Here is a 16,828-nt window from a genome sequence, read left to right as displayed (position 1 = left end):
TGCTGTTCAGGCCAGCCTTAATGAACTTACACACTTTCTGGACACTTTATTAGAAATGCTTTTGGTCGGTGTTTCTGATAAAATGGCCAAGGTAGGGTAGAACAAGAATAACGGCATGAAAATAAAAAATAAAAAAATCAGAATGAACACATTTCAGAAGAGAGGTACCTCAGTGAGGACAGTGTGGAACCCCACATCTTCTGAAGTGACTGGGTTGGAGACTTTGGTGCCCATGCGGGCAGCCAGCTGGTACATCAGGGGCAGGAACTTGTATGAGGGAATGTTTTTCACACCTTCCTGTCTCATTCACGTTCAAAAAACAGCAAACCACAGCTTTTAATCAGAACAGTAATCAGATTAAGGCAGTAATAATTAATGTATTGAACAGTTCTTGAACTGCAGGTGCTGCAGTTGCCTCACCTTCATCATATCATTGACGTTCCTGACGTCAGCGTTCTCTAGCCAGAGTGAGGCCAGACGGAAGACCCAGGTGTCGTGCTCTTCGCCCAGCTCCAAGCACCGGATGTAGTTCTCCACAGCCTTGAGGAGGAAACGCCTGCGGTCGGCCTGCAGGTTGGACATAGCTCGTACGTCCAGCTCCAGCTCCCTCTGGACCTTCACAGTGTATCTGTGTACAAGGACCGGGAATCATTAAAACGGTTTTACTTTGATTTGCATCACACAGAACAGGTCATTTCAGGTATCTTGACTATATCAGAATAGAAATTATTCACATAAAGATGCAGGTGTAAACACAAAATCTGATCTCTCAAACCACTTCAGAAGAAATTTTTGCCAGACATTCCACAAGTGTGAACGTATCCAACCAAACACAGGATCTATACTGCCCTCTGGTGGAGCACAGAGTTCAGACAGATCTTGGTTCTTAAATATTGAAAATGTAACCTAGAGCTGTCATGTCTGCTGGTTGGTCCCTCATGACCTGCGAACACAGATCGATGTTCCTTCCCTTTTTTCAGGTGCTCACCTGTTGTTGGTGACTTTCCTCTCCTTCATGAGATCCACCTCTTCTTTGGCTTTCTCCAGCAGAGCCTGCTTGTTCTCAAACTCGGATGACCTCATGTAGTTCTCAATGCCTTGGTACTGTGCGTCAGAGAAGCGAGCCAGTGACAGGAAGGCTTGGGTCTTCTGGCTCTGCAGTTTGGGGTCCGGAGCTCCACCATGGCCCACGATCACCTCCACAGCCTGGTCACAAAAAACAACAAGCCTGACTTTTTAAAACCTCTACAAGAAACATGACGTTCTCTTTAAAAGGTCCCTAAATACTTTTAGGTGTTTTTTTTTTTAAAAAAGCAATAAGGACATCATCGCTGTTAATTTGCTGATTGTTAATTAAACAAACACACTGTTGTGAAACAGGCTGGTGGGTGGAGTTTATTCCTCCTGTTACTCCAACAAATGACTGCAAAATGCTACAGAGAGTCCTCAGTGAATGGGAGTGAAAAGAACTAAATGGCTGAAAATGTCCACTAAATCTTTTTCTAGTCTCCAATGCAGGAATTCTGGAAAGAGATTAAATAATTCCATAAATAAACAATCAAGTGGTGAGCTGATCAAGTGCCTGCCTGAATCACTGCTTTCATCAATATATGAATAAAATTCTATATAAAACATGATGCACTGTAAAGAAAAGTAGACTCATGTATTTTACCACCTTATACAATGTTTTTCTGTAGAGCAGTTTTCATACAGCAGATCTAAAGCAGATCAAATTGCTTTAAAATCAAATAGCAAAATTAAATAATAAAAGCAGAAACACAAAAGCAGAAAAACAGAAAAATGACAAGCAAATAAAATAAATAACAGCAGTATATTAAGTAAAGACTATGTTAAAAAGACACATTTGCCAATACTTTATACAGCCGAATTGTAAGACAGAAGGAGTTTCACAGTTTAGCAGCATAAAAACAGAAAATAGCCTCTCCACTGTTTCCCTAACTATAAACAGAACCTAATTTTCAGCAGTCGGCATCACTATGACTGTGCTGTGTTGAGAAAACGAGTGCATTTGTCTATATATAGTATAATATATAATATAATATAATATATATATTGTCTGTGTATAAAGAGGATGAACTGCTTAACTGCAAATTGCAGTTCTGTGCAGAAGCTACAAATCATCCATTCATTTTGGACTCTGTGGAGCACCCCCTAGTGTCTGGTAGAAAAATGACTGACTGGCAATTTTTCCTCTGAAACAGAAATAAATAAATGAAATAAAGATGATGACTGAAATACAAAAAGAAGTTCCTTAATAAACATATGCATTATTCCCCGTGCCAGAGGTGTTCAGCCGCTTTTCCACTGCATGGCACCAGCTCTACCACTACTTGCCTATTTAAGTTTTCCACTTGGCAAATCTGGCACCTGGGTACGATTTTTGGTACCATCAGCGTCAAGGTTACAAGCGAGCTGAGGCAATACCAATAGGTGATGTAAAACGCTGGAGACTACTGATTGGTTGGAGAGAATCGTTAAACACAAAGACTAACCCTAGCTAGCTACGTGTAGCGTAGTCTCTGACATCACCTTTGAGCAACTGGTGGACAATAACAAAGTAAATATAATTGGTTTCTGTACTTAACTAGTTTTTCGTGTATCTGTACTGAAGTTTTTCCAATCTGGGTGACTTTTTACTTTCATTCCACTACATTTCAAAGTCAAATATCTCACTTTTTACTCCACTACATTACGAGAAATCTGTCGTTTCTTTTGGTTTCTGTTTGTATAAAAACATAACGTGTTAAAGTGAAAGAAGCGTGAAGCCAGAACACCAATCAGGACACCTGGTTTTGACCTGTTGGTCATACCGACCCAGTGCAAGCACACAGTTCAACATCAGCGTAAAACTTTGGGAGCATGTATGTCGACCTAAATGATGGCACTTAGCTAACTTTGTGTAAATAAACCACAATATATAAATATGTACACATATGCAGTCGTGACCGTCGTGTGTCTTTTTCTGAATTTCTACAAACACCATTTCATTTTATAGTAAATGAGTTTGGGCTGGTTTATGTTTATGAACAGACGCCTACAGATCAACATAGTAAAGGAGCTCATCTGTGATCCTGAGTTTAAAGCCAGTTTTTATTCAACTTAAACTTGGAACTAAGTTGTAAATAAATCTGAAACTGAAACTTTGCTTGTGTGTAAAAAGTGATTTCAGAGCCACTCGGTTCTCCCTGATGGAAACTGTTTACCTTCAGTGTTTTGTGCTTCTGATCATTTTAATAGACGTCAGCGTCGCTAATTAATGACGTTCTATTAAAAGACTGGTTTACCAAGAGAGACGCTGGAGGACTTTCACCTGAAATGAGTTCATGAAGCCAGTCTGGTTATAAAAATGATAACAGGACATCAGAGCCAGAATTACTCTTTTAGTACTTTTACTTTATACTTAAGTACATTTGAAGGGAAATACTTTAGTACTTTTACTCAAGTGGAGGTCTAAAGGGAGGAACTTCTACTTTTACTGGAGGAATATTTTACCTTGGGTGTCTCTACTTTAACTCAACTACATGATTTGTGTACTTCGTCCGTCACTGACCAAAAGTGAGTAGAGTTGAGTCGAGGCCCACCGTGCAGCGGAAAAGTGGCTTTAGTGATTTTTACCCTCTCCAGATAGCTGTCCAGTATGACGGCAGGACTCTCCAGACACGTCTCAGACAGCCAGCTCCCACAGAGCCTCAGACACTCGGCGTACACTGGCACCACAGCAGGGTTCACCTCCACCTGCTCTCACAAACACACATGAACCATAAAAATGCTGTAGCATCATCTGTTACATCAAAACCTCTACAACACAAATAATCTATAACCTTTTTTAGTCTTTATATGGAATCCTGATAATGGTAAAATAGTCAAAATAACAAAAATCAATAATAAAATTCTCTTCTGGAAATATTTTGTCTCACCACACCCTGTATGTGTCTCTCCACCAGGAATGGATTTTATAAATATGTTTTAGACCAAAATCAATCACAAAAAACTTCTCTCATTCATAACCATTACATGTAGGAACTTTCTGTGAAGGAGCTTTTAGAGGTGGACGTCTGGTTCCTATCACCACCACTGTGAACACTTCTGACTTGGTAAGTTTATCTAGACCAGAGCGTTTCACACCAAACCGCTCTGAAAGACTCCGTTTACATCTTAACAGTTTGATTATGCAGGACATTTTAGAAAGTCTGTGTACTTCTCCTTTAAAGAATATACATCACAGTCATTATGTACATTTCTTTATTTTTTTATTTCCTCATATAAGAAATGGTCTTATTTATTTATCATTTAAGTACAAAGACTGTGAATTAGTGCGTAGCTATAAATGTTATGATACTTTCCATTGGCTGTTGTTTCTAGGTTACAAGTGAACAGGGCAGAGGGAAAATTAGTGATTTAGTCGGAGAGCTACTGATGCTGAACTGTTAGGGCTGGGTGTTTAACTAAACAATTACAATTAATACTGCATTAATTATGATTTTTGTTTCCAACCATCATGAAAACAAGAAAATCGAGATAAAATGGCGATTGTGCTGCATTCTGTTTCACAGTAATGCTCATGTTTTGTCTTGCATTATAAATCCAGTGCATCCTTCTCTTTTCCAGCGGAGCACTTTCGCTCCTCCCTAAAAGCCCAAGTTGACTTTGGTCAACAGAAAAGGAAAAACCGATTCAACTGTCTGGGAACACTGACAAAGACTGTGTGACCGATTTGTTTAATCACTTGAAATTTGATCTATTAAACCATTTTTTAAAGCTCAATAAATGATGTTGCCAAAGTCAATGAGTTGTCGTGTTAACTAATCGTGACCTCAATACTCACCAAAATTATCGTGATCATGATTTTCACCATAAACGAACTGTTACTAACTGTGTTATAATCACTTTGTCCAAATCATGTCGGTTGACCGTCAATTCAACGTCTACCCCAAACCTGGCACTGACCAGATCTTGCAGCTTGTCGATCATTTGTCTGAGCAATCCCAGAGCCAGTCCCTGCTCCTTCTTCACCCAGAACACCTGAGCTTCCTCCAGCTGCCAGGCCCAGGAGCTGACCGAGCCCGAGCTGACCCCGCTGTGCTGCTTCATCTGGAACACCGCTCGCTCCGCCAGCTGCAAACAACAGCAAGGAGAGACGGGACACTGAGGAGAGAAGCCATGCAAGCGAGTTGATCAAACTAACATTAACCATCTGTAATGATGCGGTTTAAGTGAGGGGACTTCAGAGACCCCCAAACATTGAGCTAGGTGCTGCTCACTATCAGTACCTAGAATTAATAAAGTTACATCAGGGGGTGGAGCACTTCTCATACAAAGCCCCCCAGCTTTGGAATAATCTTCCATGCAGTGTTCGGGACCTCAGCCTTCAAGTCTCGGCTAAAACCCACTTGTTTAGTGGAGCCTTTGGTTATTAGTTTTCCCTGTTAGATAAAAGATGCAGATGTGAGGCTTCATGGTCATAGAGTACTATGGTAAACTGGGAGTGTTGGTGCCATTGTCCTAATGCCTCATTGACTCACTCAGGTTTGTTGACAGTGGAATGGAGAGGTGCTGACATCTCAGGGAGCCTTATGTCTCTGTTACTTTGTCACTCCATCTTAGTGAGACTGGAATATTCTGACCTGCCGGTGCTCTGTTAACCCCGTAATCTGTGATCAGTCACTCTTTACAGAACTGTCCGTTTAAATTTCCTCCCTTTTCCGAGTTGAACAGCTGCCCATCCTGTGCGTCTGATGCTGTTGCCTCTGCTGCCTTGATCGGGTGCCACCGCTTGCCAGCCTTCTGGACCGGCTTGACCACCATTGAGCTGTACAATCTTCACCCTCATGAACTGACCCTCCTCCTGCTGCTTCTGCTGCATAAACTCAATTTATCTATTAACCATTGCGTCGCCTGTTTTTCCCCATTTTGTAGTATAGTATTTGATACTGACGCTGTTTGCTATCTGGTGTGGTCCAAAGGAGGATGAGTTCCCTTTGTGAGGTTTCTTCCTTCTGCCACACTGGTGACGCTCATGGCAGCTCGGACCTTTACTTGACTAATATCTATGCCATATCATTACAGGTGAGCTTAGAGCCTTTTTCCCTCTTCCACAGACTCAGCATCTGAATACTCTTTCCTTTTTGAAAGTGTTCAGCCGGAATTAAAAGATTTCTTTTTATTCACAATATTACGTTAGAGGCCTGGGGTTGAAGGGGAACAGCCCTTGGTCCAGAGCAAACCTCTGCACTCTAGGCAGCACCTCAAGTATGACAGGACAGCACTGATAGCTTTAACTCACCAAAACAGGTGAACAAACATTTAGACCTGAGACGACACTGCGACTGTGCAGTGAAAAAACAGAGCTGCTGTAAAAAGAATTGAGGTGAATCTGTCATAAATGTGCTGTGACAGTATTTCGAAGCATCCACAATAACCATATTAAATATGGAATATCAAGGTGTTGGGGGGGGGGGGGGGGGGTAACATGATGATATTTTATTGTTATTGGGATAGATCACAATACTTCAAGGTATTTTCACAATACACAATATGCTGTGCATCACAATATTTAGTTTATCTTTAATAAGTGGGAAAGTATTTTTATCATCAACAAGCATATATTTCAAAGTGGAGCTAATAAAGTGGAAAATCAGTGTAGAAACAACACGACTGTTAATGTTATGGCTGACCAATGGGGCATATAAGTGTGTGAGCACTTCAGACTGTCCAGCATGTCTAGATGTGACAGTACTGTTTCCATATAAAGCCCAGGTAAAGCCGAGTGAAACCCAAACCTGCGTGTTTCCTGCTGAGCGGGCCAGCCTGCACAGCTCCATCAGGTGGGAGGAGTAGGCGGAGCTAAGGTAGGTCTTCCTGCCTGGATCAGCCTCGCAGGTGAGCAGCGTTTCCTGAATGGATGACCGCAGAGCCAGGATGGGTTCCACCAGGCTGAAGTCGCTGTCCGTCAACAGGTCCAAGTGCTGATGCCACTTACTGTAGACCTCCACCAGGTCGGAGTCAGAAACGGGTCTACACAAGAAAGAGGCATGAATAAAGAACAGCTGGTGTTGTAACAAAGCCGCATTAAGGCCACTGCACACCGGAAACGCCACGTCCAAAAAAATAAAACCAATATTTTTAAAGGAGATATGCACACCAGTGCTGACATTCTGCACATATGGTGGCCACGGAGAGCCGGAGTAGATCACATTTTCTGGTGCTATTCAGAGCCATCTTCAAATGGGTTCTATATAGAACCATTGCCTTTACTAAAGAACCCTTAAAAAAGCAAACAAAGTTCATAAGAATGATCTTAAATCTCATTCTGTAAAAAAAAGTAAGAAGTTCCTTAAGATTTTCTAAATAAAAACCACATTGTATTTTTAATAAGCTGCATGTTACAGCTCACCATAAACAAGAGATACATTGTGAATTTATTTTTATCCGTTTTTCCATTATTTAGTTTAATCCACTGAGAAGACCAAAACGGAGGGAAAAAAAAAATCAAACCAAGCGTTTAACCGTTTTAGCAAACAAGAACTAGAGGCGGAAGAAAGACAGCAGAAAGCAAAAGAAGAGGATGAGGAGCACCAACGACAGAGTGTGATGAATATCAATGCTCACCTTCTCGACTCTTACAGGCTTTTCTAAGGTTATGAACACATTTAAGAACATAATGTATTCAGAAATACTGCTTGTTCTTAAAATCGCTCTGAAGACAGGTGTTAAGAAGAAATTTGAAGACATTTCTTAAGAAATCTTAGGAAGTGATTTGAAGATTAACAATGTTTTGTAAGTTTTATCTTAAGAATGAAGTTAAGGAAAAACACATTTATGAAGATTTTCTTTTGAAGACACTTTCGTGAATCCGGCCGCTGCCCAGCAGTGACTTCACCACCTGTAGGGTATTACTGTGGTTATACTGCCATGTCGTTATTATTAGATTTTGAGACTATGGCACCACAAAACCTGACTAACGAGAAAGAAACACAGTCTGGACTGAGCACCGGTGAACATCATACAGCTCGCATTTCCCCACCTCATGGATCGGTTTCTCACCCCATCTCATCCGTGTTTTAATGAATGGCAGTGTATTTAAGGTGGAGCACAAGCAGGGCACAAGAGTGTCCATCAGAAACAGAGCTCCCTCCACTCCGGTCTGTTGTAAATTTGCATTACTGCCACTGAGCATTTCTTTGATGTATGACAGAATAGAAAAGGTGCAGGGCGCCGTCTCACCCTGAGAAGAGAGGTCTGACACTTTGGAGTTCCTCGATCATCTGTAAGCTGCAGAGAGCAGGATAGAGAGAGGACACAGCTTCCAGACTGCCACGGCAGAGCTCGTCCACCCCGCTCCCCCTGAGAAAACAAGTAGAACAATGAGCGATTCAACAGGTTGATGGTCTACAGACCTGCTACATTTGTGTATTTGTGTGATAATTCTGTGCCCACCTGGCATATTTCAGAGTTTGTCCAAACATAGTGAAGTCCTTGTCCTTCAGAGCTTGCAGAGAAGTAAATATGGACTCATTAAAGCCCAGATTCAGCTTCTCACTCCTGCAAAACAATTTAGGAAATCTTTAAGGCATAACCATCGGGATAAAACTGGTCACACAGTACTGAGCAAAACTCAGGTCCATCATGAAAATGACATTTTAATTGTAATGTCTTTTTTGTTTATTGTATGAAATTGTGAAAATACAACCTAAAGCGGTCAAATTAGCCAATTTGCCACTCAGACAATGATGTAGGCCCACCCTTTGCAGCTATAACAGCTTCAGCTCTTCTGGGAAGGCTTTCCACAAGGGTTAGGAGTGTTTATGGGAATTTTTGACCGTTCTTCCAGAAGCACATTTGTGAGGTCAGTCACTGATGTTGGACGAGAAGGCCTGGCTCACAGTCTCCACTCTAATTCATCCCAAAGGGGTTCTATGGGGTTGAGGTCAGGACTCTGTGCAGGCCAGTCAAGTTCTTCCACACCAAACTGGCTCATCCACGTCTTTATGGATCTTGCTTTGTGCACTGGTGCGCAGTCATGTTGGAACAGGAAGGGGCCGTCCCCAACTCCTGAAACACAACCCCACACCATGATCCCCCCTCCACCAAACTTTACACTCAGCACAATGCAGTCAGACATGTACCGTCTCCTGGCAACCGCCAAACCCAGACCCATCCATCGGATTTCCAGACGGAGAAGCGTGATTGGTCACTCCAGAGAACACGTCTCCACTGCTATAGAGTCCAGTGGCGGCGCTTTACACCACTGCATTCCACGCTTTGCACTGCGCTTGGTGATGTAAGGCTTGGATGCAGCTGCTCGGCCATGGAAACCCATTCCATGAAGCTCTCTACGCTGTTCTTGAGCTGATCTGAAGGCCACATGAAGTTTGGAGGTCTGTAGTGATGGACTCTGCAGAAAGTTGGTGACCTCTGTGCACTATGCCCCTCAGCATCCGCTGACCGCTCTGTCATTTTACGTGGCCGACCACTTCGTGGCTGAGTTGCTGTCGTTCCCAGTCGCTTCCACTTTGTTATAATCCCACTGACAGTGGACTGTGGAATATTTAGTAGTGAGGAAATTTCACGACTGGACTTGCTGCACAGGTGGCGTCCGATCACGGCACCACGCTGGAATTCACTGAGCTCCTGAGAGCGACCCATTCTTTCACTAATGTCTGTAGAAGCAGTCTGCAGGCCGAGGGGCTCGGCTTTATACACCTGTGGCCATGGAAGTGACTGGAACACCTGAATTCAGTGATTTGGATGGGTGACTGAAAACTTCTGGCAATACAGTGTATATAACAAATAAACATTACGAAATCTGCTCCCTAAACATGCCAAATTTAAACTTTTTTGCATTTACGAGTCCCATAAAGTGTCTCAATTAATGCATTTCTGTGTATTCTATTGACAATTATTTGCCACAAGAAAAGTGAAGAGAGATTCACTGAACACTAAATAGCTGAGACTAGACTTGCTGTTGAGGCTTCTGTGTGATTTTCTGTTCTTCTGTGAATAACTTGTTCTTAATTACTCTTTTGACTGTAAACGAAGTTAAATCACTGTCTTTTGTTTATTTTCTTGCATGAAAACTTCACTTCCACACGTAACCACATCATCTATAATAAACTGGCCTTTAAAATGTCCAGGTAAACTAACACACTTAGCATCAGAAATAACATTAAATCAAAACTCACGTTCCGAATCAATGCAGTTTAATCAGCCCCATTCCCTTTAATGCACTGTTACCTCCCAGGCAGGTCCTGATCCCACTGTGTGCTCCTCCAGGCTGCCTGGAAGCGGAGCTCTCTGAGCTCAGGGCTCCACTCGGCCACCTCCCTCTCCAGACCCGCCAGGTACGTACTGAGGATGCTACAAAGCCCCAGGTTCTGCAGACCCTAAAACATGGATATTATATCAAAACTGTCAGTCTAACTACGATATGAAGATGTAACACGAGTGTCACGTCAGACTGATGAGTTGGTCTAAACTCAGAGATTAACGCTTGTGTTTCAGATTTGCTTGTAAACACTTGGAACACGGAGTCACACTCAGAGTTTTCATTACATTTTGCAGCACCTTCTGCAACGACACGTCACCAAAAAATACACCACACACACTAAGCGAAGGCGCTCGTAGTTTGAGAGTGAAGAAGATATTTTATCAGGAATTGGCATCATGAGATTCTTACATGGAAAGACAAAAGGAAAGCTGATATTTTCAAATTAGTCGTCAAAAAAGGGGGAAACGGCTGTGAACACGCGTGGTAGTCATAGATTAGTCAGACTAAATTAAATTAAATTCGATTGAGTTGAGTTTTCCGTGGGGTGGTGGGTGACGCCAGTTTACCTCAGGACATCTGCAATGTTTATGAGCAATTCAGACGGGTATGAAACATCTCAGTATAAATGACGGCTGCTCGATTTAAGTGCCACCTTCACTACAGAAAAGAGTAGATGTTAAGTCTATGTTAAGACATTTAGGCCCAGTCCCATTTCACCCTCCACCCCTACCACTCAGCCCTTAGCCCTCTTTCTGTGTGTTCACGTCTAGGGTTCGGTTGTCCCAATTTTTGTTGAGATAGAGGGGTGGGGCCAAGTGTTGGGGCTACAAGACCCTGCAAACTGAGGTTTTTCAGAGGCAGAGTCAAAATGGAGTGTCATGAGGGGAAAAAGAAAAATCGTCAAGACGGCTGCAACTTTGTGATATCCAGTGAGCGACGAGCGGCTGTGTGTTACAGACGTTTTTTCCAAGAATCAAAACTTACTGCTTTTATAAAACAGGAACATTCGGCCACTTGTTAATATTATTGATCTGTGGGGTGATGTGCATGTATATCGATAAAGCTTTTAACATGTCCCAGCCTCGTTTAGAAAAACAAAGCTCTGTGTTCTATTCAGTGCATGTAAACATAACTACCACTGTGTTGAACGTTGAGATTGGTGCACAGTCCAGGTCAAACCATACCTCCACTATGCCAACCTGCCTCGTGACCTCTGGAAGGTTGGTGTGAAGGTCATACGAGGCCAGCGCCTTTCCCCACATGGCCTCATGCTCATAGGTCCTGATTCTGAAACACCACAAACCCAAAATGATTCAAGAGATAAACAGAACATTCGCTGAAATGGGTGGAAGTCTAGCTTTGCTTTTTTTGTGATCGGTTATGCCTCCATTCCATATATATATAAGTATATATAATATACTTAATATACTTAATATAGTATATATAATATAAGTATGACGTCTCACCTGGTTAGAGGATTAATCAACTTGCCACCTCCACATCCATACAGGCTATCAGGCTCCCCGATGCTCCTGTACACCTCAATCAGCAGGTCCTGCAAAATTAGCAGGAATTAATTACAGGAATCTCGCTCGTTGGTGTCACATGAACATTTTAAAACTTTTTAGTCTCTGAGGACCTTCACTCAACCTGGTTTACTTAACTTTTAATAGGACTGCAGTATGTTTTTGCTATTGTTTCACTTTTATTATTGTTTTTATTTATTTGTATTACTGCCAAGGTATTGTTTTACATCTTCTATTACTTTATTTATCGTATTAACTATGTTTTGATTCATTTTATCCTTATTTTGGTCAGTTTTTTTTATTCTGTCTTGATTTGATCTGTTCGTCAAGTTTTTATATTGTTTTCTGTGTTGGCCCAGCTACATTGTAGGGGTACCCCTAAAATAGGTACCCCTAAAAAGGTTGACTCATTGATTGAATGAGTATCATAGCTAGAACAAATCTAATGCATCAAAGTAGAATCAGATGCACTTAGTACAATGAGGCTGATGGTCACCTGCAGGCTAATGCCAGAGTCCTCCACACTCTTCTCAGACATGCTGCCGATGGAGAGGTTCTGGCTGCTGTCATCAAATGTGATCCTTCTTGATGTTCTAGACTGAGCTCTGAAAAACACCACAAACAAGAAGGGAGTCAACATAAAAGTGGCCTCATTGGCACGTTTTGAAATGAAAACATTAATAATCTTTCAGGAATAGTTTGAATACAAAACATGATTGTTTGCCTGAAGCGTGAACGTAATGTTCGACATTGGATGAAGTTGACTTCTTATTCAAATGTCCTGTTCCACCTTAAATGGTGCAGGACTTAAATTCTTAAATGCTTTCTGGTGTTAGAAAGCAGCACTGCCAGGTTTATCAATAGTGTATTAATAGTAGTTGTACTTTTTGCAATTCTGCACAATACAATATTTCAGATTTACAGTAGTGAAGCCCCTGTGAACCTACAGAAAGAAATTTACTCCAGTATGTAAAACTGTATTTGAAAATATGTACAGACGGGTCTGAAAATGCTTTTATTTTGCATTTCTTTCTTATTTAATGCAAATATATTCAGTGCAGATTACATAATACATCGAGTGTACAGTAGAATGAAATTTTGAATGGTGAGCTAGAAATAGTGCTGAATCTTCATTTCACCTGTCAAATTTTCTTTGTTTAATTTTTTTCAAAATTCTGAAACTTTCTGATCTTTATTTCCAGATTTAAATGGAAAAGGTCAGAAATTTTATTTATACCATTAGATCATTTTTCACTACCACTAACAGCCCCTGCTTGGTTTGAAAGGCAAACTGCCAGATTATGGAACAGGTTGGCAGTCTACCAATGCACCTCAATAGAACTGAGGGAAACACAGGGGAGCATCTCAGTCGCCACTGTGGAGATCTTGTCTCTCCAGACCCCACCAACGCAGCAATGTGTGGCAGACCTCAAAGCTGGGGTTTCAAACTCTAGTGGACGTGAGGAGGTTCTGCCCAATTTGCACAAAGACCAGAGATACCTGCGCTTCTCTTCCATGTTGGTCCGGATGTTGTCGACGTAGATCTCGGAGTACAGCAGTGCTGTGAAATGGGCTGAACACAGCTGTGCTGCTAGAGCCACTTCCAGATAGTTCAGATCCAGCCAGAAGTTGGACTCGCACACGGTTCCGTACTCAGCACTGCAACAACAGACGGTTTTCAGGGCTGATCTATTAGTTGGACAGAAGCAGAATGAGGAGAAAGGGAAAGTGTACGGACCTGCCGGGTCTCAGCGGTCGGCCCTGCTGCCTGAGGTAGTTAATGACGGCCAGCATGGTGCGCAGAGAACACTTATCCGGCTGACTCTGGCCGTTTGCATCCGCCTCTCCTGTTTGGAAATGATTATCCATTTTGAGCAGGATTTCTTAACCTTTATGATCACATGTACACCGATCAGGCAGAACATGATGACCACCTCCTCGTTTCTACACTCACTGTCCACTTTATCAGCTCCACTTACTGTATAGCTGCACTCTGTAGTTCTACAGTTACAGACTGTAGTCCATCTGTTTCTCTGATACTCTGTTACCCTGTTCTTCAGTGGTCAGGACCCCCATGGACCCTCACAGAGCAGGTACTGTTTGGGTGGTGGGTCATTCTCAGCAGTAATACTGACGTGGTGGTGGTGTGTTAATGTGTGTTGTGCTGGTCTGAGTGGATCAGACACAGCAGTGCTGCTGGAGTTTAACACCTCAGTGTCACTGCTGGACTGAGAATAGTCCACCAACCAAAAATATCCAGCCAGCAGCGTCCTGTGGGCAGCGTCCTGTGACCACTGATGAAGGACTAGAGGATGACCAACACAAACTGTGCAGAAGCAGATGAGCTGCCGTCTCTGACTTTAAATCGACAGGTGGACCGACAAGGTAGGGGTGTCTAATAGAGTGGACAGTGAGTGGACACAGTGTTTATAAACTCCAGTGCCTAATCCAGTGCAACACACACACACACACACACACACCCAACCAATCACATTTGTGTTACTGCAAAAAGTTATTACATGAAAAGGCTGGATGTCTGAAATGCTGCCTGATGTGTAACGATGTTTTATGAAAGAGTCCCTATAATAAACCGTTTCTCATCAATGCATTCTGAATTATTCTACACATCAATGACTGAACTATTCAGAGATTTTATAAAAATTGGTGGAATTTCAAAAATAAAAATAAAAGCACTACAGCACGGCTCCACACACTCCGACCTTACAGCCGGACAAAATAATTACTCGTTCTGCTCAAATTTCTTGAAAAAGTTTAGCATCACAAAGTTCGCATGGCTTGCAGTTTAGCTAACGAGGCTAACGAGTGCGTTCCATTTGAATAACCCACTCCTCCCTTTCTGCACCAAGTGGCCTCTTGTGAAACATAGGAGTGGAACACCCTCGACTGGTGAGTCGAAGTGGGTGAGGATTATAAGGAAGAACTAACAGGGCTCCAGAGTCTCTCCCTAAGAATCTGTACCTGAATCGGGAGACGTGGGAGTGGTGGGCCGGCTGCTGGGCTTGGCTGGTCTGGAGCAGCTGCTAAAGAAGTCCTGTATGTGTGTGGAGAGGAGTTCCCTCCAGGAGCCGCTCCTGTCCCCCAGCAGCACGTCATGGATGAAGAGGGGCAGAACCTTCTGGCAGAAATCTGTCTTCACCTGCGGAGGGAGGTGTGTGAAACTAGTAATAAAGGCACCCTGACACCATCGATAACTTTAAATACAGTGAATTTAGAACCATTTTAGGGCCAGAGCCGCTTACAATCCACAAGATTTGTTCTGAACCGTTCTCCAAATCTCCAGCTTCACTTCTTCAGTTTTACTTTATTTACACACAGCAGTGATTTGCAGGGAAAACAACATCAGAAAGCTCTTTTATGCCTAATTATACATTTAAATTGATGTCTTTATTCATCCTGAATAGATTTGTACAGATTAAACGCACCAGAGAGATCCACAAACTGACAGGAGCTGATGCTCTGCAATGGCGCTCTGGGTGTTTTGTGGTGGAACATTATATCGAGCAAACAAACTACAGGAGCAATCATGAGCTCTAATATGAAAGACGGCATTATTTTAATGTTAATGTCTATAAAACTCGACATCCGTCTTCTTTTCTGTGTGAAAGGGGCTTGGAGTTAGTGGCTGCCCTCTGGCACAAATGGAAACCCTCTTAAAAATACTAAATATGTAACTGCCCAACACCCTTGATTTTAAATGACGGAAAAAAATCTATATTTAAAGGTATTTGTGATTCCAATTCACGGACTAGGTATCACCTGACTTTGGTTTCTAATGCTGAGCCCCAAATTTGGCTGTTTCTGCAGGTTCAGGCTGTGTGAGATGCTTGTATTGCTGTTTCGCAGCTAAACAGCTGCTCTGAACTCCAAACCTTTAAAACGTTTACGGACCCTGATGTCCTTCATTCACATAAACTGCGGACAGCTGCGGTCTCAATACCTCACAGAGTGGTCTGGTCATCAGCAGGGCTTCATTTTGAACACCTCCACTGTCCAGCAAAGCAATGCACAGGTTCCGCAGCCAGTCCTTGTGGCGACCAGGCTGTACCAACCACAGGTCCACACTGTCCAGCCGATCCCTGGATGCAGGGGCTACTTCGCTTTTCACCGTCTGCTCCTACAGAGATTTTGTAAACAGGTCTTTTGAAGTGGTGCCTCAATAATGGGTTCATCTTTCTACTTCCTTTATGCGGAATTTGAAAATGACTGCATTAATTAATTTTGCACACGACTGCATTAATTTTCCCGTTTCCTAGATGTACACCTGGATTTTTGAAAGTAACTGCCCTACTGCACAGAGGAGAGGGGAGTTTATCAGTACTGCAGCTCTCGGCACGGTTAGGCTTATTATAAACAACGGGAAACAGCTATTTTAATAAATTCTTGGCACACGCTGTTATACACACTATGTTTTCTGCACCTTTACACTTTTATATATTCTTTTAAGTGAAACACTAATTCTCTGTAACTAAGGCACTTGCCTTTCTCTTGGCAGAGCGGAAGGGACTCAGGTAGAGAAGCATCGGATCTCCCTGGCTCTTGTACATTTCCCAGAAGTCCAAGCCAGACTGGGTGGCCAGGACATCCTTCAGACAAACAGCAGCAGCCTGACGGACAGAAATACTGAAACACAGACGAGCAACGGTCAGAGATACGGACAGAGTGAGCGTGGAATTGTTGGAGTTAGAGACGATCTACACTTGGTGGCCTCAATATAGTCATTTGTACCCTCAAGATAGTAAATTGTCACTTCAACATAGAAGTTCATGGCCCCAACAAGTAACTTGTGGCCCCAATGTAGCAAACTGTGGCTTCAGTGTAGTAATTAACTGCTTCAATATAGTAACTCGTGGCCTCAATATAGTAACTCGTGGCCTCAACACATTCATTTGTGGGCTTAACATAGCAAACTGTGGCCCCAACACGGCAAACTGTGGCCCCAACCTAGCAATTCATGGCCTCAATATAGTGACTCGTGGCCTCAATATAGTAACTC

The 16,828-nt window shown here is 42.5% G+C and overlaps 1 protein-coding gene across 3 annotated transcripts in view; it reads right to left on the bottom strand.

The window, feature by feature from the left end:
* Positions 1-16,828, bottom strand: part of atm (ATM serine/threonine kinase) — a 66,345-nt gene that overhangs the window by 10,418 nt on the left and 39,099 nt on the right. For all 3 annotated transcript variants that reach the window (XM_017723522.2, XM_037531094.1, XM_037531095.1), the window contains 17 exons: positions 16,314-16,455; positions 15,773-15,949; positions 14,794-14,971; positions 13,553-13,661; positions 13,315-13,473; positions 12,311-12,419; positions 11,755-11,843; positions 11,473-11,575; positions 10,255-10,403; positions 8,458-8,562; positions 8,245-8,364; positions 6,801-7,035; positions 4,969-5,136; positions 3,637-3,756; positions 989-1,206; positions 421-628; positions 169-297 (listed from right to left, as the gene is read on the bottom strand). In XM_017723522.2, the coding sequence (XP_017579011.1) occupies positions 169-297; positions 421-628; positions 989-1,206; positions 3,637-3,756; positions 4,969-5,136; positions 6,801-7,035; positions 8,245-8,364; positions 8,458-8,562; positions 10,255-10,403; positions 11,473-11,575; positions 11,755-11,843; positions 12,311-12,419; positions 13,315-13,473; positions 13,553-13,661; positions 14,794-14,971; positions 15,773-15,949; positions 16,314-16,455 (2,518 nt within the window). The remainder of the gene's footprint in view (positions 1-168; positions 298-420; positions 629-988; positions 1,207-3,636; positions 3,757-4,968; positions 5,137-6,800; positions 7,036-8,244; positions 8,365-8,457; positions 8,563-10,254; positions 10,404-11,472; positions 11,576-11,754; positions 11,844-12,310; positions 12,420-13,314; positions 13,474-13,552; positions 13,662-14,793; positions 14,972-15,772; positions 15,950-16,313; positions 16,456-16,828) is intronic.

Source organism: Pygocentrus nattereri, chromosome 19 (assembly GCF_015220715.1).
Source record: "Pygocentrus nattereri isolate fPygNat1 chromosome 19, fPygNat1.pri, whole genome shotgun sequence".
In the NCBI taxonomy this organism is placed as follows: domain Eukaryota; kingdom Metazoa; phylum Chordata; class Actinopteri; order Characiformes; family Serrasalmidae; genus Pygocentrus; species Pygocentrus nattereri.
Note: the sequence above shows the minus strand (reverse complement) of the source record. Positions and strands in the feature narration are given on the sequence as shown.